Source organism: Panthera onca, chromosome A2 (assembly GCF_046562875.1).
Source record: "Panthera onca isolate mPanOnc1 chromosome A2, mPanOnc1 haplotype 2, whole genome shotgun sequence".
NCBI classification, from domain to species: domain Eukaryota; kingdom Metazoa; phylum Chordata; class Mammalia; order Carnivora; family Felidae; genus Panthera; species Panthera onca.
This window is the reverse complement of record NC_138340.1, coordinates 2,580,611-2,602,760: the sequence shown is the minus strand read 5'-3', so window position 1 is coordinate 2,602,760 and position 22,150 is coordinate 2,580,611. Positions and strand designations below refer to the sequence as shown.

At 62.8% G+C, this 22,150-nt stretch overlaps 1 protein-coding gene and 1 long non-coding RNA gene across 6 annotated transcripts in view; one reads left to right on the top strand and one right to left on the bottom strand.

The window, feature by feature from the left end:
* The window catches only part of NFIC (nuclear factor I C), a 64,106-nt gene extending 60,663 nt beyond the window's left edge, over positions 1–3,443 (bottom strand). For 3 of the 4 annotated variants that reach the window (XM_081791224.1, XM_081791225.1, XM_081791226.1), the window contains exon 1: positions 1,971–2,285. In XM_081791224.1, the coding sequence (XP_081647350.1) occupies positions 1,971–2,270 (300 nt within the window). In that variant the 5' untranslated portion in view covers positions 2,271–2,285. Of the gene's footprint in view, positions 1–1,970; positions 2,286–2,821 lie in introns of those variants that run through there. The other variant, XM_081791228.1, reaches the window with a different exon arrangement.
* A 412-nt stretch (positions 3,444–3,855) lies between these two features.
* LOC144615595 (uncharacterized) lies at positions 3,856–9,881 on the top strand. 2 transcript variants are annotated; one of them, XR_013553962.2, is made up of 3 exons: positions 3,860–5,492; positions 6,607–7,124; positions 9,379–9,881. It is a non-coding gene; the product is annotated as an uncharacterized LOC144615595 (long non-coding RNA). The 2 variants fall into 2 exon arrangements; XR_014136067.1 differs by lacking the exon at positions 9,379–9,881 and having other exon boundaries at positions 3,856–5,492; positions 6,607–8,302.
* The last annotated feature ends 12,269 nt before the right edge of the window (positions 9,882–22,150 follow it).

Here is a 22,150-nt window from a genome sequence, read left to right as displayed (position 1 = left end):
CTGGTTTTCACTTGGGACACTTGTGTGTCCTCTTGAGATGCCCAGCGATGGTTTGTGGAACTAAAAGCAAACTTTTTAAAGAGGGAGTGGAATTCACAGAGCAGCTCAGGCAGGGACCATAGGTGCCCACGAGGTAACTCCATGGCTACCACACCCAGAGAACAGAGGGCCCAGCGCCACGCCAGGCCTTGGCCACGCACACCTATGACAGGGTCACCCTCCTCGGCCCGTGTGTGTCCCCATTTTACGGAGAAGAAACTGAGGTCCTAGAAGGGATGTTAAGGTCTTTGGTCTCACGTGAAGGTAGGCTAGGACACAGACACAGAACGCCGTGCCACACAGGTTCTCACGTATCACACACACGTGCACACATACACACACGTGTGCAGTGGCCCAAGGCACACCAACACCTGAGCTCCTCCCCCATGGTTGCCCCATCAACCCCTCCCCAGGGCCAGCCTGGTGCTCCGCCTGGAGGTGGGGGGAGGCGGGGCGGTTTGTCCCTCGACCCTCCCAAGCACAGGTGCCTGTGCCCGCGAGGGTCAGTGTGGGTCTGCACGTGCTTTTCTGGGTGCCGGGGGTCATGTACACCCGTGGCCACCAACTGTGTACCATGACAGGCTGTGGGGGGCGTGGGCGTGCGAATGGTCCTGTACAGATGTGTCCCACTGCACCAGGCGACCCGTGGGACAGGCTGGTGTCGGGCAGGGCAGACCAGGTGTCCCCGGGAGTGTCGTGTCTGGGGGCTGGCAGCGAGAGTGCAGGGGAGGGTGAGGACCCGGCGTGACTGGCCGCGGGTGGGAAGGTGAGCAGACTATGTGACCCTGATGGGGGAGCCCTTTCACCCCTTCCCAAACAGCCCCCCCCCCCCAAAATGGGATGCAGGTTCAAAGAAACAAGGCAGAGACTCCGGTCTGGCCGTGGTGCTTTTATATTTAGAAAATTATATAAAGTTCCCTGGTGTGGGGGTGGGGGTGCGGCGGGGATTCCCCTGTAGGGGGGAAAACAACACTTTGTGCCCGTCAGGTCTGGCCTAGAAGGGGGCAAATGCATGGAGGCAGGGCCGGAGGGGGGGGGGTGGCTCCCAGCATAGGGGGGTCAGGGGGTGTCCTTGGCCAACTCTCCTGAGCCCGACCTGGCCCCAAGCGCTTCGCTTCTGTAACCGGCCATCCCTCGGGACCTCCTCCGCCCGCGGAGTCAGGGGACCCCCGCCGCCCCGCCTCCCTCCGGGGCAGGTCCCCGCGCACGCGCAGCCCCTGGCGGGAGAAGGCGCCGCCGCCACCGTGTGATCGTGTCCCGGCGCCACCTCGCGCCGAATCGCAAGCCAGGACCACCTGGGGACAGCGTGTGGCGTACCCCGAGTCAGGGGGAAGTGGAGGGGACCGTGTGTGGGGGGGTGAGATGAGGGGACAGGGCTTTGGCACGGTAGAGGAAACACCCGTCCCTCACTCAGCAATCCCGGTTACAGGAAAAAAGGAAGTGGGGGGGGGGGCGAGGGAGAGTGTAGACCCATCCCCAGGAATAGTCACTCAGCGCTAATCACACGCTCACAGAGACACCCAAGTGTCCCCGGGGACGCAGCCACATGACCGAAGTTCCCCACTCACCGGCAACCCCCTAACCGCCACACATTCACTTGGGGACACCCCACGGGTCACCCAGGGACATCGCGGCCCTCGGGGACACACACTCCGCCGTACGGCTTCACGACACCTTCCCACAGGGACGCACGGTTACCCAGACACGCACACACTACCCCTCAGCCGCACAATGCTCCAACACGGACGCAGCACAACACGCACAGCCACGTGGATGCGCAGACACACACAGACACATAAAGGAGAGGACTCGACGCCTCGAGACCCACGGACCCCTGCGCAGAGGCGGGACTACCCAGCCATACAGACACGCGGACGCACTCCCGGCTTCCGTGCTGACCCGTCCCGGAGCACAGAAGCCCCCGCACGCACCCCTCGAGCGCCGGATTGCCCCCGACGCCCTCGGACTGGACACCGGAACCCTCGAGCGCAGCCACCGACGCTGGCGGGCCTGGGGCGCGCCGGGCCGAGACCCGGCGACCCCTCCCGGCTGGGACCCGGCGCGCGCCGTGGAGGGGCCGGGGTCGGCCCGGGGGCGGGGCTCGGGCACCGCAGGAGCAGGCCGGGTGGCGGCCCCCGCGCGGCGCCCGGCGCGGCCGCCCGCCGGGCTCCAAGTTCAAGGCGCCCGGCGGCGGCCGCTGCGCGCTCTCCGCCCCTCTCCGCAGCGGCCATTTTCCGCTAGCTGGCGCGCGGCGCTCGCCCGGCCCGGGGCGCCCCGCGGGGGCCGCCGCGACCCCCGCCCCGCACGGCCGGGGCGGGCGCCCCCTCCTCGGCCCGCTCTCCCCCGCGGGCTGCGCGCTCGGGGGTCGTGCGCTCCGGGCCGCACCCTCCCGCCTGCGGCCGGGCCAGGGAGGAGGCGGGAGCCGGGTCTGGGGTGTGTGTGTGTGTGTGCGCGCGCGTGTGGGGTGGTGGTGGGGGGACCCTCTCCCGGGAGCCCCGCCCTCATCGCCAACTCCGCTGCGCCAGCCCGGGGCCCCCCACTTGGGGTCCCCCGCTGCGCCCCGCGCGCCAGCTCCGCCCCCAGCCGCGAGGGGGGGGGGGCCGGATCGGCGGGCGGGGGTCCCGCGGCGGCGGGCGGTGGGGGGGGGGGGGTCCCCGCCTGGAGCCCCTCCCCCGGGCGGCCCCCGCCCCCCGCCCCCCCAGACCTTGCAACTTTCGCCGGGAGCCCACGCACCACCCCAAAAACTCCCCGGGCGAAAACGAAAGTGGGGGCGGCGACGTACCATGGCGCTGCTGCGAGGAGGCGAGGCCGGCGCCGGAGCGAGCGCGCTCGGTCCCCGGCGAGGGGGGGCCGGAGGCGGCGGGAGGAGGCGGCGAGGGAGGGCGCGCGGGGGAGGGAGCGAGCGCGCGAGGGAGGGGGGCGCGCCGCGCCCGCCCCCCCGGCCCGCAGGACCCTCCCCTCGGCCCGCCCTCCCCCCGGCCCCGCGCGCCGCCCGCGCCTCAGGCCGCTCCGCGCCCGGGCCCCGGCTGCGGCGGCTCCGGCTGCGGCTCCATCCCCGGCCCGGCCCCGCGCGAGGGGAGGCCGAGCAAGCGGCCGCCGCGGCGGGTCGCGGGGCCCGGGTCGGGCGGGCTGCGGAGGACGCGGACCCACCTTCGCCGCGGCGCGCGCGCGCTCGCGCGCACACACACACACACACACGCGCGCGCGCGCGCAGAGGGCTCGGGGACACTCGCGGCCCGGGCCTCCTCGACTCCGACGCGCGCAGACCCACACACTCGTCACGACACACACAGCCTGCGGTGTCATCCAGACACACGGGGACCCGCGCTGGCAGCCGATGCGGTGTCTCGGACGCACAGCCCCTGCGGGCTGCCACGAACACAGACTCACACAGCCTGCGGGTGTCACCCAGCCAGACGCTCGGGGACTCACATATTCACAGCCTGCGGGTGTCACCCAGACAGCCACAGCCGCCACGCTGTCCCGTACACAGACTCACAGCCTGTAGGGTGTCACCTGGACGCTCGCCCAGGTTGACAACCCTAGGAAGACACTCCGGGCCTCGGACTGACCTGCACCCCCCCCCCCAGGACCCCTCTCCCCCCCCCCCCCGGCGATTGCGCCAGCCACCCAGACCAGCGAGTGCAGGTGTCCTGGATACACGCAGTCACAACAGGCAGAGCGGGGGGGGGGGGGGAGACGGGACAGATGGGGACGCAGACAGAGACTCGGACACCGAGGACGACAGACCTGGGGGGCCCTGCGGGTCCCGCAGGGGCTCCAGCGGGGCGGGGGGCGGGGAGGGCGCGCGGCGGCTTCACAGGTGGGGGTGAGCGGGCGCCCCCTCCCCGGGTCAGGATTAATGGTGGTGCCTCTGCAGCGGGGGGGGGGGGGGGGGGGAGGGGGAGGGGCGGGGCCGAGGAGGGTCAGCCCCCCCCCCCCCCCGCCCCTGCCGAGCGGGCAGCCGAGAGCTGGGACGCTGTGCCGCAGCGCCCCCCCACCCCTAAGCGCTCTCCCGCAGTCCCCCTCCTCCGGCCGCCGCAGAGCAGGCGCCGCCCCCTTCCCCCCCTCCCCTGCTCTGCGTCTGGCGCACCTGGGGGACGACGGGAGGGGTCTCGCCCGAGCCCGGTGGGTGGAGAAGATTCTGTTATCATCCTTCGGTCCGGGTTTCCCTGTGCCTGCGACCCCAGTTCCCCCGCACTGGGGGCTCCGGGGTTCAGGGACCCCTTTGGGGAAGTGGTTCCCAGCTCCCCCAGGGAGGACGCCAGGGTTGAGGGTGGGGGCAGGCGGCATCTCACGACCAGAATCGGGCCCTGGGCCGCCCTTCTGGAGCCATGGCTGACTCTGGGGGCTTCTGGAAGTTGACTCTGCGGTTCTGTGCGCGCCGCTTGTGATCCCAGAGGCTGGGAAATCTCGAGCAAACGAGATGTGACACTACCCTGCCAACACAGTAGGTGCTCAGTAAGCCTCGGCCCGCACATAGCGGATCTCCACCGGGCCGGGAGCACCCACTCTGAGGCCTGAGGTCTCATCCCATGTGCACACTCTCGTAGGTTTTCAGAAGGGAAAACTGAGGCCCGGAGGGCACCTCATTTTCCCCTGGTCAACCGGCATGTCGGGAGCCCGAGGACCCTAATCCTGGCGCCTTCTCCAGGGCGCTCCGCTGGGGGGAGGGGAACGCTGTGCAGGTGGCCTTGCCTCTCACAAACTTGAAGCCGGAGGAAATGGGGTGCCTATTCTGGTTCTGGCAAGGGAAGGGTTAAGGGGATAGCGACCCCTTCCCCCACCCTCCTTGCGTCTCTCTCCCCCTCTCCACCCTCCTTCCTCATCTCTAATCTGCCTCTGTTAATCCCCAGCTTGAGTCCTCTGTCCCTCCCTCTTAGGTACCTGAGAGGAAGGGGGGGAATGGGTTGATAGCAGCCAGATCCCAGGGGTTGGGGTCCAGGGGACAACAGGGGGCGGCACAGACGGAGCCCCCACCCATCGTTTCCCCCAGGAGGCCACCCCTGGGCTGTGGGAACAGTGCTGTATGTGAGCCTGCTCAGTTACCTTCGTAGCAGCCCTATAACTCCATCTCCGTTTTATAAGGAAACTGAGGCTCAGAGAGGTTTAGATAGGTCCCTGAGGTCACCCAGCTAGTCCAGAGGATGCTTTCCTGACTGAATCGCATCATTTCAGCTTCTTCTGTGATCTGAATAGGCTGAGAATCTCTCAGACCATCACCTCCTGCTTCCTGTCTAACCCTAGGACACAGCTGAGCTGAGTTTCTGCCACTGTGGAGCAAAGCCCCCCCCTTCCTCCAGATGTTTGGCCTGAAGTTCTTTCACTCTGTTTCATTCCTGGGAGACGGAAGGGATTCGTCAACGCGTGAAAAGTGTCCAGCCTCACGCAGACCAAAGAGAGGATAACAAACAGGAAGAAAACACCGTATGCTTTGGCACTCATCAAAGAAAGTAGGTAAAGATGTTTAAACTGATAAAAGCTAGTGCTGGTGAGGATGTGGTGAAACAAGCATTTTCATAAACGGCTTGGAGGTGAACGTGGGTATGAATTGGGAGAGCCGTTTGGCATGCGCGGCGGAGGCCTAAGACAAGGTTCGACCTTATGGTCTAACTTCTGGGAGTCTGTCGCGAACTTCTACGACGTATTCGTGCCCCTGAAGATGCCATTGCGGTATGCTTGTGAAAATGGCCATACGGCGTTTCTCAGCCCTTTTTTTCATTATATGCACCCTGGAGCTGTTTTAGACTTTTTATTTCCTAATCATCTCTCATCAACTTTTTAAAAAAATTTATTTATTTTTGAGAGAGGGAGAGCAAGAGAGACTGGGGGGGGGGGGAGGGAGAGAGTACAAGTGGGGTGGGAGGGGCAGAGAGAGAGAGAGAGAGAGAGAATCAGAGAGAGAGAGAGAGAGAGAGAGAATCTGAAGTGGCGTCCAGGCTCTGAGCCGTCAGCCCAGAGCCCAACACGGGGCTCCAATTCACGGGGTACAAGATCATGACCTGAGCCAAGGTCGGATGCTTCACCGACGGAGCCCCCCGGGCGCCCCATCTCTCATCCACTTTTAACACCACAGGTATACTGCATGTTTGTTTCCTACTGTATGTAGACCTGTGTTTTGTACATTAGAAGAAGATTTTATTCACCGCCCCCGTCCCCGTCCCCCTCGGGATCAGTTTTGCTCCTGTGGAGAACGCAGGCGACCCATAATGGCACAGCCTCCTGATGAAACGAGACAGTCTTTAAAAAGAATGAAGTTCCATGGGGCGCCTGGGTGGCTCCGTCGGTTAAGCTCTTGGTTTCAGCTCAGGTCATGATCTCATGGTCGAGAGTTGGGGCCCTGTGTCGGGTTCCGAGCTGACGGTGCAGAGCCTGCTTGGGATTCTCTGTCTCTGTCTCTGTCTCTCTCTCTCAAAACAACCTTTAAAATGCCCAACAACACCAAACGCCCAAGAGCCTGTGACTACACGGACCTCTTCCACTCTGCAAGCGCTTTGGAAAACGGACGGACGTGCATCACAACACTGAATATTCATGTGCCACATAACGTGGCCTTTCCTCTCCCAGGTACGTCTCCACAAGGAGCCCTTGCTCGCTGCCTCCGGGAACAGTGATCACTGCCCTGCGAAGAAGGCAAAAACCCAGAAGCAAGCCAAGTGCCCATCGCTGGGAGAAGGGAGAGGTGCACTGTGGGAAATTCACCAACAGGCGTATTAATGAGCAGCCCGGCCGTGTTCCCACCCCAGGCGAACAGCACGGAGGGACCGAACAACGTGACATTGGGTGCGGCGACGCTCAACCGACCGAGCCACCCGGGGGCCCCAGCATGATAGTCTCTTTATGAAGTTATGATACTTGAAATGGAAATGATATTTTGGGGGTCACAACCGTTTGAGACAGAGTTATCTTTAAGCGGGGGAAGGGATCAATTCCAGATCGCGGGGTGGGGTTACTTCAGGGAGAGGAGTCAGAGAGCAGGATGGGGTTATTGCTAAAATTCTGTTTATCCAGGTGGTGTTCAGTTGGCGGGTGTTTATTCCATGAGCAGACTGTAAAATTTACTGATAAATGGAGCGATGACGACGGTAAGTCATGGGGCGGACTGGGATTGAACTCATTCTAGCATCTGAAGCCCAAGCAAACGGCGGAAGCACCAGCTCAGAGCTACGTGCCAGAGGGAGCTGTGGCCCCACGCAGGGGGTGCGGGGATGTCCATCGGGGTGATTCACTGCTCCGTCCCGGGCACGGAGAACAGCTCCTGCTGCATAGTAGGTGGTCAAGAGATATTTGTTGAATCAATGAAAGTTTCAGAGGGATCAAAGGCCTTGTAAAGTCCCCTCTTATTTACTTATTTATTTTGAGAGAGAGAGAGAGAGAGAGAGGGCAGGGGAGGGGCAGAGAAAGAGGGGGAGAGAGAGAATCCCAAGCAGCTGAGCCCAAATCAAGTCAGACACTTCACCCACTGAGCCACCCAGGAGCCCCGTAAAATCCGCTTTGAAAAGCCAATCATATAGGGGCGCCTGGGTGGCTCAGTCGGTGAAGCGTCCCACTTTGGCTCGGGCCATGATCTCACGGTTCCTGCGTTCGAGCCCTGCATTGGGCTCTGTACTGATGGCTCAGAGCCCGCTTCAGATCTTCTGTCCCCGCTCTCTGCCCCTCCTCCTCCTCCTCTCTCTCTTTCAAAACTAAACATTAAGAAAAGAGAAGAAAAAAACTACTTAAAAAACCCCCAAATCATATATATGTATGTAATATACTGGTATGTATTATATATACATGTAAAATGTATAACGTGAAATGTAGATGCGTTTATGTATTATATGTTATGATTTAGTATACGATGCATGTTTGTGTATTTGTATGCGTATGTCTGAAATATGTTTTTTAAGTAACTAAACACGTAAATGCACATAGTTAGTAGAATCACACACACAGGCACACACACGCACACCCCCCCCAGGGTTGCTCAATCACAGCGCTGACGTGAACTGAGGTCCAAGATGCTTTGTGACGGAAGGGAAGCAGAAAGCAAACCCGAACCGCTGAATCATTGAAGACATACTTCCAGCATTCGTGCACGAACACAGCCAGAGCCACACGGGGCCAAGCTGCAGGCACTGACCCGGTGACGTGGGGGGCATGTCTAGCCCCATTCTGCAGCTAATTACCCCTAGTCCCTTTCTGCTCAACTCTGCCCCAGTAGCCCCAAAGCAGCCCCGGACGAGCAGTAAACCCATGGGCACGGCCGTGTGTCTGGCTTCTCTATGTTAGCATAAGTCTCTTTAATGTTTATTTATTTTCAAGAGAGAGAGAGAGAGAGGGAGAGAACGAGCAGGGGAGGGGCAGAGAGAGAGAGGGACGGAGCATCGGAAGTAGGCTCCGCCCTACTGCAGAGAGCCCGATGTGGGGCTCGAACTCTCGCCCCCTGAGATCATGACCTGAGCCAAAGGGACGCTCAACCAACTGAGCCATCCGGGCGCCCCGCTCAGCATAGTTATTTTGGGGTTCGGCCATTCGGTCACCTATGCCTTTTTATCGCTGGCTAGGGTCCCACCGTCTGGATGGGTCGCCCTGGTTTATCTGGCTCACCTGCCGATGGCCACCTGCGGTGTTGATTTACAGATAGAGCTTCGAGGACCTCTGGGCGCAGTCTTCCAGACATTCCCTTTCGGCCCTCCTGGCGAATGTCTGGGCGTGGAAGGGGCCATCGGCCAAGCGCGTTCGTGCAGAAGTGTGTGCACGGCCGCCCGCTCTCCTTTCCAGGAGGAGAAGAAAGGCTGGATCCCATGGGGGCGGGTGTGTGTCCTTTCAAGAACGTGCCGAACTGTTTTCCAAAGTGGTGGCACCATTTCACATGCCCACCGGCAGGGATCTGGTGGGGGGGGGGGGTTCTAGCTGCCTCCCATTGAGGGGTCGAGCCTGAACAAGCGGGAAGTGTGGAGGCATCCTTTCAGACAGGGCAGGTGGGGGCGGGGGAGGCAGTGGGCACATGAGGGGTAAAGGGCACGGGAGCTAGATAAGCAGAACCCTGCTGGCCACGCCCCCCAGGCCCAGGAGAGAGAAACAGCTCGGGGTCCGGGGCACAGCCGCTGCATCTGGGTTGTGAGCAGGGATCCTTGCTCCCCTATCTGGCGGGGATGGCCAATTGTCCCAGCAAAAGTCAGACTCCCGGGCCTGCCCTCGGGAGGCCGAAGTTAGGTTTGGAGCGTCAAACCCCACGCTGGCCCTGAGTGATCTCCATGTGCATCCACGGGCAGCAACTCGCCGGGGAGCAGCCAGAATCTTTCCATCCTGTCTCCCTTTGACACAAGGATTTGCCTCCTGGGTCTCTACCTCAAGGAATAAGGAAGCAGGCGAGCCACAGACAGGAGCCACCCAGCCTGGGTTCACATTCTGGCAGCGTGACACTGGGCCAGTCGCCTCAACCATCTGAGCCTCAGTTTACCCGTCTGTAAAACGGGATCGGAGTAGCTGTAGATCGAGTAGGTTCACGCTTGCCAAGTGCCTAGAACAGGACCCAGCGGGCAGCAAATCATGGAGAAGGGTCTGTTATGTGAAAACAGGGGCACCTGGGGGGCCCAGTCGGTTGGGCGTCCGACTTCGGCTCAGGTCGTGATCTCGAGGACAAGTGCACCAAGCTCCCTTTGTGTCCCGCACTATTCAAAGTTACTCAGGGGTCAAAAACTTGTGTAAAGAGGCAGAGAGTAAATATTTTCAGCGTTGCCAACCAGATGGTCCCTGATGCACCTACTCAGCTCTGCCCTTGTCGCTTGAAAGCCAAAAGCCACCAGGGACAGCATGTGAACAGACGGGCTGTGTCCCAATAAAACTTTATTTATGAACACCGACGTGTAAATGTCACATAATTTTCACCCGTCACGAAATCTTATTCTTTGGATTTCTTCCAACCATTAGAAAATGTAAGACCAGGGGCGCCTGGGTGGCTCGGTCGGTTGAGCGTCCGACTTCAGCTCAGGTCATGATCTCGTGGTCCGTGAGTTCGAGCCCCACTTCGGGCTCTGGGCTGATGGCCCAGAGCCTGGAGCCTGCTTCCGGTTCTGTGTCTCCCTCTCTCTCTGCCCCTCCCCCGTTCATGCTCTGTCTCTCTCTGTCTCAAAAATAAATAAACGTTAAAAAAAAAAAAAAAAAAGAAAAGAAAATGTAAGACCAGTGGTGCCTCGGTGGCTCAGTGGGTTAAGCCTCCGACTCTTGGTTTCGGCTCAGGTCGTGAGTGATCTCTCGGCCATGAGATCGAGCCCCGAGGGGGGAGCCCGCTGCACACGCACAAATCTGGCCCCTGGAATGTAGTTTGCTGATCCCCACGTTGACTCATTGCTACTGTTCCATGTGAAAGACACTGTCATCATTCTATTTCTTTTTGAGAAAGAGAGAGCACTTGAGTGGGGCAGGGGCAGAGGAAGAGGAGAGAATTCCTAGCAGGCCCCACGCCCATCGTGGAGCCCACCGCAGGGCTCAGTCCCACAACCGACCGTGACACCGCGTGGGACGCCCAACTAACTGAGCCACCCAGGCTCCCCTGTCATCATTCTGATTGTATAGATGGGGAAACTGAGACACAGAGAGGTTGAGAGAGTTGCCCAAGGTCACACAGCCAATAGGGGGTAAGTCTGGGGTTTAAAGCTGGACGGTCTGGCTCACAGGGGCCATCAGCCTAACCCCCGGACAGTCTTACCTTGTGGCTCTTGGCTGTGAAATAGGCCAGGAAAAAACAAGGGTCGGGGCAGAGGGGGGACAGACCATGAAGAAAGAGATCACAATCGCAACAATGGTATTAGATGATTTTTTTTTTTTTTTTTTGCTATGCTTTTTCTCCTTTTCAGTGTTGCTGCAGGGGGTCAGGGTGTCCAGACTTTGCAACAGAAGCCACTGTCCCCACCTTAGCAGAAGTCATTCAGCCTTCAGATGTTCCCTCTGCAAAATCTCAGAATCACCCTTTGAATCCTCGAGAGCCCTGGAGGTTAAACAGTAGCAGGTATCATTAGGCCCATTTTATAGATGAGGAAATTGAGGCCCGCAGGTGGCCCTGAAGCCCTAATAACGGCTTCCATTGTGTAGGCAGCCGTTTCCGGCTATTATCCCATTTGGTGCAAAACCAGGCCTGGGGGCAGGCAGGGGAACCCTCATTAGCCTGCTCTTCTTCCAAGAGGCAGTACTCAGGCTGGGAGAAGGAAGTGACTTGCCCAGGGTCACACGGTGGGTAAGCTGCTGCGACCAGGTCTGCTGGGGTCACGTTCCCTCGGGCAGGCTCCGGGACCCGGCAGGCGAGGATGTCCCTGCACGCTCCGTGCACAGGGACCCAACAACCAGCCTAGGTGTGCCCAGGGCCCCCTTTATCACTGCTCTTGCCTCTCTGGGGTCTGTCTCCAGGGGCGAGGGCCAGACTTCGGGCCTCTTTGTATTCCTGGCCTTGTCCGAGCCCTCCCCGAGGCTCCAGATCCTGAGAACCAAAATGAGGGCGAGGCACTTAATGGGGGGCCGTAACATTGCAGGGAGGGGGGCACCCAAAACCCAGTCCTCAAGATAACTAATCTCATCACACAATCTTGTCAAGACTCAAACAATCCACAACCAACAGAACCATCGTGTTTCTTTCTTTAATTCGTCTTCATGTTTATCTTTTGAGAGAGAGCGCGCGCACGAGCGAGCAGGGGAGGGGCAGAGAGAGAGGGAGACACAGAATCCGAGGCTGAGCTGTCAGCACAGAGCCTGACGCGGGGCTCGAGCCCACGAACCGCGAGATCATGACCTGAGCCAAAGTCGAAGTCGACACTTAACCGACTGAGCCACCCAGGCGCCCTGAGAATCCTTGTGTTTCCATAAAGACAAGGTCAGTGTTACTCCTGATTTGTGTGTTTTGGCCTCAGGTGTGCACCTGGCACCCCTTCCTGGAGGTCCAGGAAGACCAGATCCAAGGTGGCCTGGGGAGACAGATTCTGCCACGGAGGGAAAGGGCGTCCCAGGGGGAGGGAACAGCCCAAGCAAAGGTGTGGAGGCAGCATGTTGAGTAACCAGTGGGGGAGGGGCCGTAGCCATGGGGGGAGGTGGGGGGGGCCCTGAAGGCCGTGTCTGCTGTCCTTTGAGCAGGGTGCCCCCCTTTTCTGGAAAATGCAGGGATGCGGTGGATGATGAGAGGCTCCCAACTCCCTGCCCGCCACCCCCACTCCCAGCCGCCAGGCGTGAGGCCGGGAGTGTGATTTTCAGGGTGAGCCCAGCCTAGGCTTCCTTCCAATCCCTCCTTCCTGCCAACAGCTCTCTCCTCCTTTTGATTCTGTTGGAAAAAAAAAAAAAAAAAAAAAACCTCTCCCTCCCCCCCCCTCCCCCCCAACCGCTGCCGGGAGGAATCTGACCTGGCAGAGGGCCCGGGTCTCCGCCCTCCCCCACGCTGTCCTCTGCCAAGTGCAACGTGGGCAAACCAGGGGACCCTCTGCGGACGGTGCCCCCCACCCTGGGCACAGAGGCATGGAGGGACTCCCTGCCTCGGTTTCCCCCTAGGAGGGCAGCAAGGCTGCTCCAGAGACCCCTGGTCCCCTCCAGGGCTCAGCTCCACACCACACCCTTCCTCGACCTAAGACCATCTGTTCATCATTGAGAACCTCAGGGCTGGCTGGGGTTTCGTTGGCAGAGAGCTTCTGGAGCTCAGGGGCGGGAAGCCTGGGCCCGAAGCGGAGGGGGAGGAGAGGGCTGGCCCAGGCCTCAGCCACCTAACCCCCTTGGTCCGAGCTGGGCTTCTGGGCTGGGTAGGGTTTCGAGACCCCTACGCTTGCCTCCACACGCCCACATGGACCCGTCTCCTCTGCTCCCCCGGGACCGGGATGGATGGCTTCGGGCACTGGCCAGAACCGAGGTCCAACAGCCGGCCGCTTGGCAAGGCCTCGCCAGGCCACAGAACCTTCCCACAAACACAACCCCGGGCTGCCTCCCTTACTCCCCACCTCTAATTCAAACAGAAATCACATGGACGCCCCCCCCCCCCCTACTGCGCCCCGCCTGGTTCTCCTCGCCAGGCCTGCTCCTCCCTCTTGTAGCCCAATGAACCCCTGGGGTTCCCCTAGGGCGGGGGGGGGGGGGGCTGGTGAGTGGGGGAGGACGGGAAGGCGAACAGAGGCGAGCTGGAGCTTGGGGGTTGGGGGAGGGGCAGCCTAAGGATAATTCTAGTCATCTTTCACGAATTCATTCATCAACATTTGGTGAGCACTTGCTGTGTGCCAAGGGCTGTTCCGGGCACCGAGGATACAGCAGGGAACACAAAGTCAAAATTTGTGCCCTCATGGAGCTGATGATCCAGTGGGGGAGACAGATGGTAAGTGAGATCCGGGAGTGGAATGAACCGTGTGCCGGGTGGCGGGGTCGCTGAGAAACACTATGCTGGGGGAGAGAGGGAGGGGAGGTGGGGGGCGGGGTCAGGCTTGGGGGTACAACTTGAAGGAGCTGAGACCTGAAGGAAGTGAGGGAGGAGGCATGTGGATGTCTGGGGGGGGGGCGGGGGGAGAGGGTGCCAGAGCGAATAGCCCATGCAAAGGTCCGGGGGCAGGAACGGGCCTGGCACCTGGGAGGAACAGCAAGAAGGCGTGCGTAGCTGGCGCAGGGTGAGCGAGGGAGGGGGCGAGGCCAGGGAGGGGACAGGAGCAGGTCGTGCAGGGCCCTGGCGGCCGTGGGGGAGGACTTGGCTTTTTTTTTTTTTTTAACTCCCAGAGAGGTGGGAGCCCTGGAGGGCTGTGGGCAGGGAAGGGCGGGCCTGACTCGGGTGCTCAGGGGCGCCCTCTGGCGGCCGCCGTGCGGAGGACGGACTGTGGCGGCGAGGGCGGGAGCCCGGGGACCACGACCCACGAGCCAGGGGCGTGCCCTCTTTCGGGTGGGAGCCAATGAGACCTGGAGCCCACGAAGGCTGTGCGCCCGCCTCGCCGGAGCCTCTCTTCGCATCGCTCCCCAAGGAGGTATTGTCGCTCCCCCGTGTGATGGATGAGCCTGTGGCCCAGAGAGGGAGAGGACTTTGCCCCAAACCGCACAGCCTCTAGGTGGCACGTCACGTCTCCCCACTGTCTAAAGCCCTCCATGGCTTCCTTTTGTCCCGTCCGCAGCCAACGGGAGGACCCGCCCCGTCCCCTCCTTGGCCGCCCCTCGCTCACTCTGCTCCAGCACCCGGGCCTCCTGGCCGTTGCTCCCACACGCCAGGCCCGGCGCTGCCCCAGGACCTTTGCACGGGCTCTGCCTTCTGCCTGGACCCGCTCAGCCTCTCACGTGGCTTCTGAATGACTCACTGAACTTTTACGCACAGCGCTCTGGCTCTGATGAGGCGAGGAGAGCCCAGGGACGCATGTCTGAGCACAGACGAGGCCTGAGCGTGCCCCCTCACAGCAACCCTCGGCGCCCCCATATTAGGAAGCACCAGCAGAAGGACGGCTGCAAGGGAGCGAGGTGCCGGATTAGAGGGACCTAAGGGACCCACCCCTAGCGCTTCCCTCGGGCCAATGGGCTCCCCCTGGGGGTGTGGCCTGACTCGCCGGGGCCTCCCATTGGCCAGGACGTACCCAGCTTCCCCGGATAGGCCGCGCCGCGGGGCGCAGTCTCCACCCGGCCCTCCCTCTCGCCCGGCCGTGCCCTGCCCGGGATTCCACCGCCTGTCCCGGTGCCCACTTCTGAGTCGCTTCTTCTTTCCCGGCGGTGCCCGCGGGCCGAGGCGGCGGCCCTGCCCGGGCACGCCGGCACGCCGCCCTCCGATGTTGCAACAGCGGCCTGCCCTGGGCTCCTTCTGCCGGTTCCTGGAACCCAGGCACGGCCGGGGTGCTGGCTGCCCGGCCCTCCCCGGGGCGGGCCCGGAGCCCCGCACGGCGCGGAGGCCCGAGGCCGCGTTGGGGGCCGGCTCTCTGAGCCTCACACGCCGACCCCGCTGCCCCGGGTGCTGCTGAGACTGGACGTTTCTTGCGCACCTACTGTGTGCCGGGCGCCGCCCACCCCTCTGACGCGCGGGTCCGGCGCAGCCGTTCCTACGCACCCATTTCACAGATGCGCACACCGTGGCACCCGCCCAGGGTCACACTTGGCACCTGAGGCCAACTTAGGCTCCCTCCACCTCAAGGCCGGGTCCCGCCCGCCCGGGGCTCGGTCCCTTTCCCGGTGACCGCTGTACGTGCCCCCGCCCCCCCGACCGCCCCGGCCTGCCCGAGAGCATGCGCGGTACGTGCTCCCGGGGCCCAGCCCCCCATCGCTTGTCTGGAAGGGCGCCGCCTGTTGGCCCACCCGGGGGCCGTTCCCCGCGTCCACAGCCTGTGCCTGTTCTCGTTAGTCAACCCGGGCTCTGGTGGTGGTTGAATGCACCGCGCGGCGCCGCATGGGGTGTAGACGGACTCACTTATTCACTCGCGTCGTAACGTGAATATCAAACCCTGTGCCCAATCCCTGACACCCTTCACTGCACGGACCCTCGAAGCCGCCCCGTGCGGGAGGTGGCCCTATCGCCCCATTTCGCAGGTGGGGAACTGAGGCCCAGAGGGCCGCGCTTTTCTGTTCCAGGCCTCCGGGGCCTCGTGCAACAGGCAGGTTCCCAGGGCTTCTCTGGGCTCCACACGCTGTGCCCCCCCGCCCCCCAAACAGCTGGGAGGGGCGGCCGAGTGGCAGGAGAGACCGCGGCTAGACCGTTGGCGGGACTTCCCGGGCTGGGAGCGCGGTGGAGCAGGAAATCTGCCCAATTTCCCTCCCCCTCCGGACACGTTTCACACCCTTGAAAGTGGCGCGGAGCAAAGGGCGGGTTGAGCGATGCCACTTCTGGAAGAGAGCGGCAGATGGCGGCCCAGGCAGGTGTGGCCGCCCGCCCGCGGGTGGCGGGGCTCCTGGCCGGCAGAGAGCTGGCGCCCTGAATTCTTTGAAAGTCTCCAGACGCTGTGGCTTGCCGGCTGTGCGACTTCCCACAGGTCCCGAGCCGGGGCGGAGCCTGGCGCGTTCGGGGACGTCTAGAAGGCGGTGGAGTGTGCGGCCGGCCGGAGTCAAGCCCAGACCTCGAGGGGGAGGAGGGGAGGCAGGGAGAGGCCTCGCCCAGCCCCTTCTCGCCGGGGCGTGGGCGCCTGGGTGTGGGCGCGGGCACCGCCTGGCACTCGAGGGCCTGCCCACACTCGCCGGCCCGGGGCCCGCCTCGGAGTCCCGCTCACATCTCCCTGGCGTCACCCCCCTTCAGATGGAGAAACTGAGGCCCGGGCGTGCCAGGATCTCCCAGGGAAGCCGCTGGAAGATACGGGGCCTGGGACGCTGCCTCCGCGTCCCCCATTGGTGCCCAAATTAGGCATCTCCCCCTGTTGTGTGGGAACTGGGGACGAGCCGCTTCTGGTTTCCTGGCCTCAGTTTCCCCGTCTGTCCAGGAGGAGCTCACTCACGAGCCTGGCAGGGGTCGCCGCGGGGAAGAGAAGGCCATCCGCTTTGGGGCAGAAACGTGGGGTGGGGGCTGCCGTTGTGGCTTCCGGCCCCTCAGAGCCCCCACCAAAGCCTCCTTCCCTGGCCCCCCGTGACCGCGGCAGCCGGGCCTTCGGGGGTTCAAAGCCTGCTGCTGCTTACAGACCGCGTGGCCTGGGGCAGGCAGCATGCTCGCTCCGTGCCTGCTTCCCCATCTGTGAAATGGGCACAGCCCCGGGATGGTTGCGCCTGTCGTCCTTGGCGCGAGCCCCCACGCTCCCTGCCCGGGCAGGGCCGGGTTGGCCTCTTAGGAGCCCGAGGGCATCACCACCCCACCCCACCCCCAACCCCGACCCCCGCAGCCGCTCTGAAAGGTTCGCTTCCCTTCTGGGGCACAGACAAGGCCGGCTTCTCTGGATCTGCGCAGGGGGGCTCCCTGGCCCTCGCCCTTGCCCTTCCTGCCGCAAGGAGAAGGCGGCCAGCCAGCCGTGTCCCCGCCGAGTGGCAGGAGGGGAGCCTGGCGGGCCCCTGGACACGGCGAGGCGGCTGTTCCACCTGGGGGGCTGCCTCCCCTGGGGTGGGAGCGTCAGGGTGAAGGACTCGAGCCCTCTGTCCCCCGCGGGGACCGGGGTGCAGGGGAGGGGGTGGGGGCGGGCAGCCAAGGTAGGTCCCTAACGGCAGGAAGCGGGTTACGGAGGGAGAGATTCGTTGGCACTGCGACTTCCGGCTGTGCCGAGGGGCGGGGCGGCCGGGTGGGGGTGGGGGGGGCGGGCACCCCGACACCGCCACCCATCCGGGCCCCATCTGACCGAGCCTGGTTCCTGGCTCGAGGCCACCGGGCAGGGGTCTGAATCCGGCCAGCTGGGGCCGGACCCCCTGGCTCCTGCACTGGGCACCACGGGGGTGGGGGGGGGGGGGTGGGGGCGGAGGCAGCCGACTTAGGTTCCCAGCTCCCAGCCCTGCCCTTGGCATCCACGTGAACCGCGGCCTCGGTTTGCCCGCCTGGCCAATGGGGCTGGTTTATTTACTTACGTTTCGGTTCCAGCTTCCTTTTATTTAGCGCATGTGCGTAAGTGTCCAGCGCTCGCTCTAAGCACCTTCTACGGTTGAATGCGGTTAACCCTCCCGGGGAACCCCGAGGGGAAGGGGGTGCCAGCACGATCCCCGCGTCCCAGACGGGGACACCGGGTGGCAGAGTGGCCTGGATGGCGCAGCTGGTGAAGGAGCGGAGACCTGAGCCCAGACCTCCCTGGAGACACTGCCCCGAAGCTGTGCCGTGGGGGGCTTGGTGCCGGCCTCCCCCCTCCACAGATGGAAACCCCGAGTCCTAGCGAGGACCACCGGGGTCGAGTGCCCCCCCCCCCCCCCGGGGTGCGTGTGGGGGGGAGGCGTCAGCACTCTGGGGGTTCATAATAAGAGCGAACAGCCTGTGCTAAGTGAGCACTTAGTCCACGCCACGCACGGTCCTTGCATGGTCTCGGCAACGGCCTGGAGGTCGGGACCCTCGGGACCCCCATTTTCTGGATGCAGAGTCCGGGCCAGGGTCCGAGCGGGGCCAGAGCCTGACTTTGGTGCCCTTGCTCTGGGCCCTCATGCGCCCCTCTCTCAGATATGTTCCAGCAGCCTACCCAGCCCCCACCCCTTACCCCAGCTGGACCTGGTCTCGGGGGTCAGAGGCCCCGCTTGGATCTTCATGGGGAGGGAAGGGGGTGGCCAGGGCGCAGGCGGGAGTGTGGGTTGGGCTGCAGACCCTCCTCCTTTAAGAGGCCAGGCCCCAAGTACCCCACCCCCAGCCCCCCACGAACAGGGTGATTGAAGAGTGGCAGGATGGGAGGGGCGGCGGGGCGGGGTGGGGGGGGGGGAGGCCTGAAAGAATTAAACAAACAAAGGGCGAGGCCGGCTTATATAATCCCTAGTACAACGTGTCCTCCTGAGCCAGGATTAGGCGCTGGCGTTCCCCAGGCAGCCCTGGGGGGGTGGGGGGGTGGGGTGGCCCACCGCCCACCTCGACCCCCGCTTGGGGGAGCTCGGGGTGGAGGGCCAGGTGCCGCTGGGAGGGTGCCAGCTCTGCCCGGGGAGGGGGTGGGGTCCCGGAAGCAAGCCACCTGGCAGACCGGCTCCCAGGCCCAGCCTGCCCAACCGGCTTGCAGCCTCGCACCGACCCGCGACCTCACTTCGTCCTCTGGGAAGCGGGCCTGCCGCCTTACGCGGCTGGAGCGCGGTCCACAGTCGGCGCTAAATAATCGCACGCCTTGGAGGGCTGGGTTAGTCGGGTACCAGCCGCCGCGATCACAACGGTGCCAAATGCAAGGATCGTGCCTGTTCGCTGCGCGGTGCTCAGCGTTCCTGGCCACTGCGCTCGTCCGCGTGTCCCGCTGACCGCTGTCATCAGCGTCCAGAACAGGACCCGGCACCCAGGAGACCCCACCCCCGCCCCCACCCCTCCCGCGCGGCTTTTGGGAGCGAGCGGCCCATCCGTTCGCGTGTGTTGGATAGCCACTCAGGACCACGCTCTGCAGTGGCAGATCCCTACCGCACGGGGGCCTCATGGAGGTTAGCCAGGGGTGCCTGGGGCTCTTTCTGCACCCTCCCATCAGCCTTGCGGGGAGCCCGGGCGCGGGGAGTGGCCAGTGTCGCCGCGGGGAGCGTGGGTGCGGCGTGGGGCATGGCCTGTGTTCCAGGAGGACCCTCAGCCGGGTCCCACGGGCCCTCGCCTCCAGCAGCGGGGCTGGGGACCGAGCCTGCGCACCCTCCTTCCCGAGGGCGCGCTGCAGCCACCCGGCTGGCTGAGTTACTCTTCCAGTCACCATTACTCAGCTCCGGGATCTGGGAGAAAGGTCACGGCCTCCCCTCTGCCAGCCGGGAGCTGGACCGGGCGAGGGAGTGGCCGGAAGTCACTCTGTCCCGGCTCCTAGCCTGGCCCCGGCAGGTGTCTGGCGTTCCTGGAGGCGGGGAGGGGACAGCAGAGGCTCCCTGACCCCAGATACCCCCCGGACGGTCCCACAGGGTGCCCCCGCCCCTGCCCCGAGCGCTCCACCCCACCATCCGTTTGGTCCCCTCTCGGCCACCTGTCTCCAGACTCCAAACCCTGCCCCTGACAATAGCGGGACCCCGGGGTGGGGGGAGGGCAGCCTCTTCTGGGGCCCTCCCCGTGGCTGGCACAGAACCCGAGAGCGGGAAGGGAGGTCGGCGGGACAGGGTCCTGCCCAGGCCCTTTCAACCTTCGGGGTTCCCACGCTGTCTGCTTCATACCCTGTGTCCCCGGGCGCCGCTGCGCGGTTCCTGCTCCCACCCTTTGGCGTCTGCCTCGGCTGGGGACACCCCGTGGCCTCTTGCTTTGCTGTGTAAGTGGGTGACATGACCTCCACTCTATGGAGGGGCTGGAAACGAAGCCATGTGCCCGCTGGACGCTGCGCCAGCCCCTCCCTGGCCTCCTGGGTCTCACCCCTGCCTCCACCCCACCCCATCCGTGAAACATGCCTCTTAAGTTCTCCATGGCTCCTCATCGCCCTTCAGATACAATCGGATCTCCTCTCCCCGTGGCCCACAAGACCCCACACGGCCTGCCCCCTCCCCTCCTTGCCCTCTCCTCTTCCCTCTCGCCCCGGAGCTCCCTCTGCTCCAGCCACACGGGCCTCCTGGCTGTTCTTCCATCATGCCAGGCCCGGTCCTGCCCCGGGACCTTTGCACGGGCTGTGCCCTCTGCTTGAAACACCTTCCCCAATGTCTTCAAGGCTGCCTTCTTCTCATCTTTCAGGAACATTCTCTCCGGCCCTCCCTTCTCCCCTCCCCCCTGCCCCCCTCCTCCCATCCTGCTTTATTCCCCAGCCTCATGCCTGTCTGATGTTATCCCATCTGTTTACGTGTCTGTCGTATCTGTCGTGGTCACACAGATCTGGATCTGTCGTGCCAGATCTCCAGTGCCTGGAACAGGGCTCAGTACCCAGTGAGGAGCTTCATACGCATTTAGACTAGTGGTCAGCAAACTGTAGTCCAGGGCCCAAGTCTGGCCTATCACTTGATTTCACAAATAAAGTTTTATCGGTACATCCCGGCTCATTTGTTTACATGCGATCGTGTGGCCACTTTTGTGTTGCCATGGCAACCCCAATTCGCACACAAACCCGAAATCACTGCCTATCTCGCCCCTTGACAGAGAAGGGGTACGACTCCTGCCTTAGACTAACGGAGAGAAATTGAACCACCGAAAACATGTCACTCTGCCCCAGCTTCCGATCCTGCCTCCACCCTCCCCCTCCCCGACTCGGAGTACTGTCCTCCCCCGAGCCTCAGTTTCCCCACCTGTCAGCTGCGCAGTAGGAGAGTCCCGGCCTCACAGATGGCATCCTGGAGCGGGGCGGGGGGGGAGGGGGTGACAAAATGCTTACGGGAATCAAATAGACCCACCAGGGCGACCCGAGCTCTGCAGCCCGTGCGGGGAACACAGGGGTTCTATCAAGGGCCTCGGGGCCAACCGGGTGGCTCTGGGGAGAACCCCACCCTGGAAACAGCCTGGGGGGGGCGCCCACCCACCTCAGGACAGATGAAAAGGGGAGGTATGTTCACACGAGGGAATACTATACAGCGGGGAGAAAGGGCCAACCACATTTACCACAGGGTGTTGGGAGGCCAATTGTGTCCCCCCCCCCCGCCCCGCCAAACTCATATTTCGGAGCCCCAATGGGGACAGGGGCTTTGCAGACGTGATCAAGCTACAACCGAGATCGTCGGGGCGGCCCTGAGCCGTACTCCTGGTGTCTCGTGCCCCGCAAAGGTGGGCAGAGAGGTGCAGGAGGGAGAACACCGCGGGGACTCGAAGGCGGGCGTCTACCAGCCAGGCAGAGAGGCCTGGAGCTGATCCCCTCTGACGGCCCTCATGAGACCCCCGGGCGGACACCTGACTGAGGGCTGGAAGCCTCAGAACCACGGGTCACTCCCTTTCTGGTCCCCAAGGGGCCCAGTTTTGGGCGCTTTGTTGCTGCGGCTCCGGGAAATGGATACACAGGGGTGGGCACGCCGCGGCCCGTGGATCGAATCCAGCCTGTGCTGGTCAGGTTTCATGTGTCCGCCTGGCCGGGCTGTGGTGCCCGGCCGTTCGGTCAAACACCTGTGGCGATGAGGCCACCCACGTGTCTTGTGGTGCCATCACATCCACACGCGGTTACAATCCGTTGCTTAAAAAAAAAAAAATTTCTTTTTACATTTATTTATTTTTGAGACAGACAGAGACAGCATGAGCAGGGGAGGGGCAGAGAGAGAGAGCGAGACACAGAATCCGAAGCAGGCTCCGCTCCGTCAGCCCAGAGCCCGACGCGGGGCTCGAACTCACAAACCGTGAGATCGTGACTTCGCCGACTGAGCCACCCGGGCGCCCCACAATCCGTTGCTTTCAGTGAAGGACATGGGCCTCTGTGATGTGGGTGGGCCTCACCCAATCAGTTGAAGAACTTAAGGGCAAAGACCGGGTTCCTGGGGAAGAAGGAATGCTGCCTCAAGACCATAAAGAAATCCCGCCTGAATTCCCAGCTTTCCCAGCCTGCCCTACACACATCAGACTCAAGACCACAACATCCGTTCATATATACATATATATATATATATATATATATATATATATATATATATATTTAATGTATTTGTAAGCTTATTCATTTTGAGACAGAGAGCGCGCATGCGTGCACACGACTGGGGAGAGTAAGAGAATCCCAAG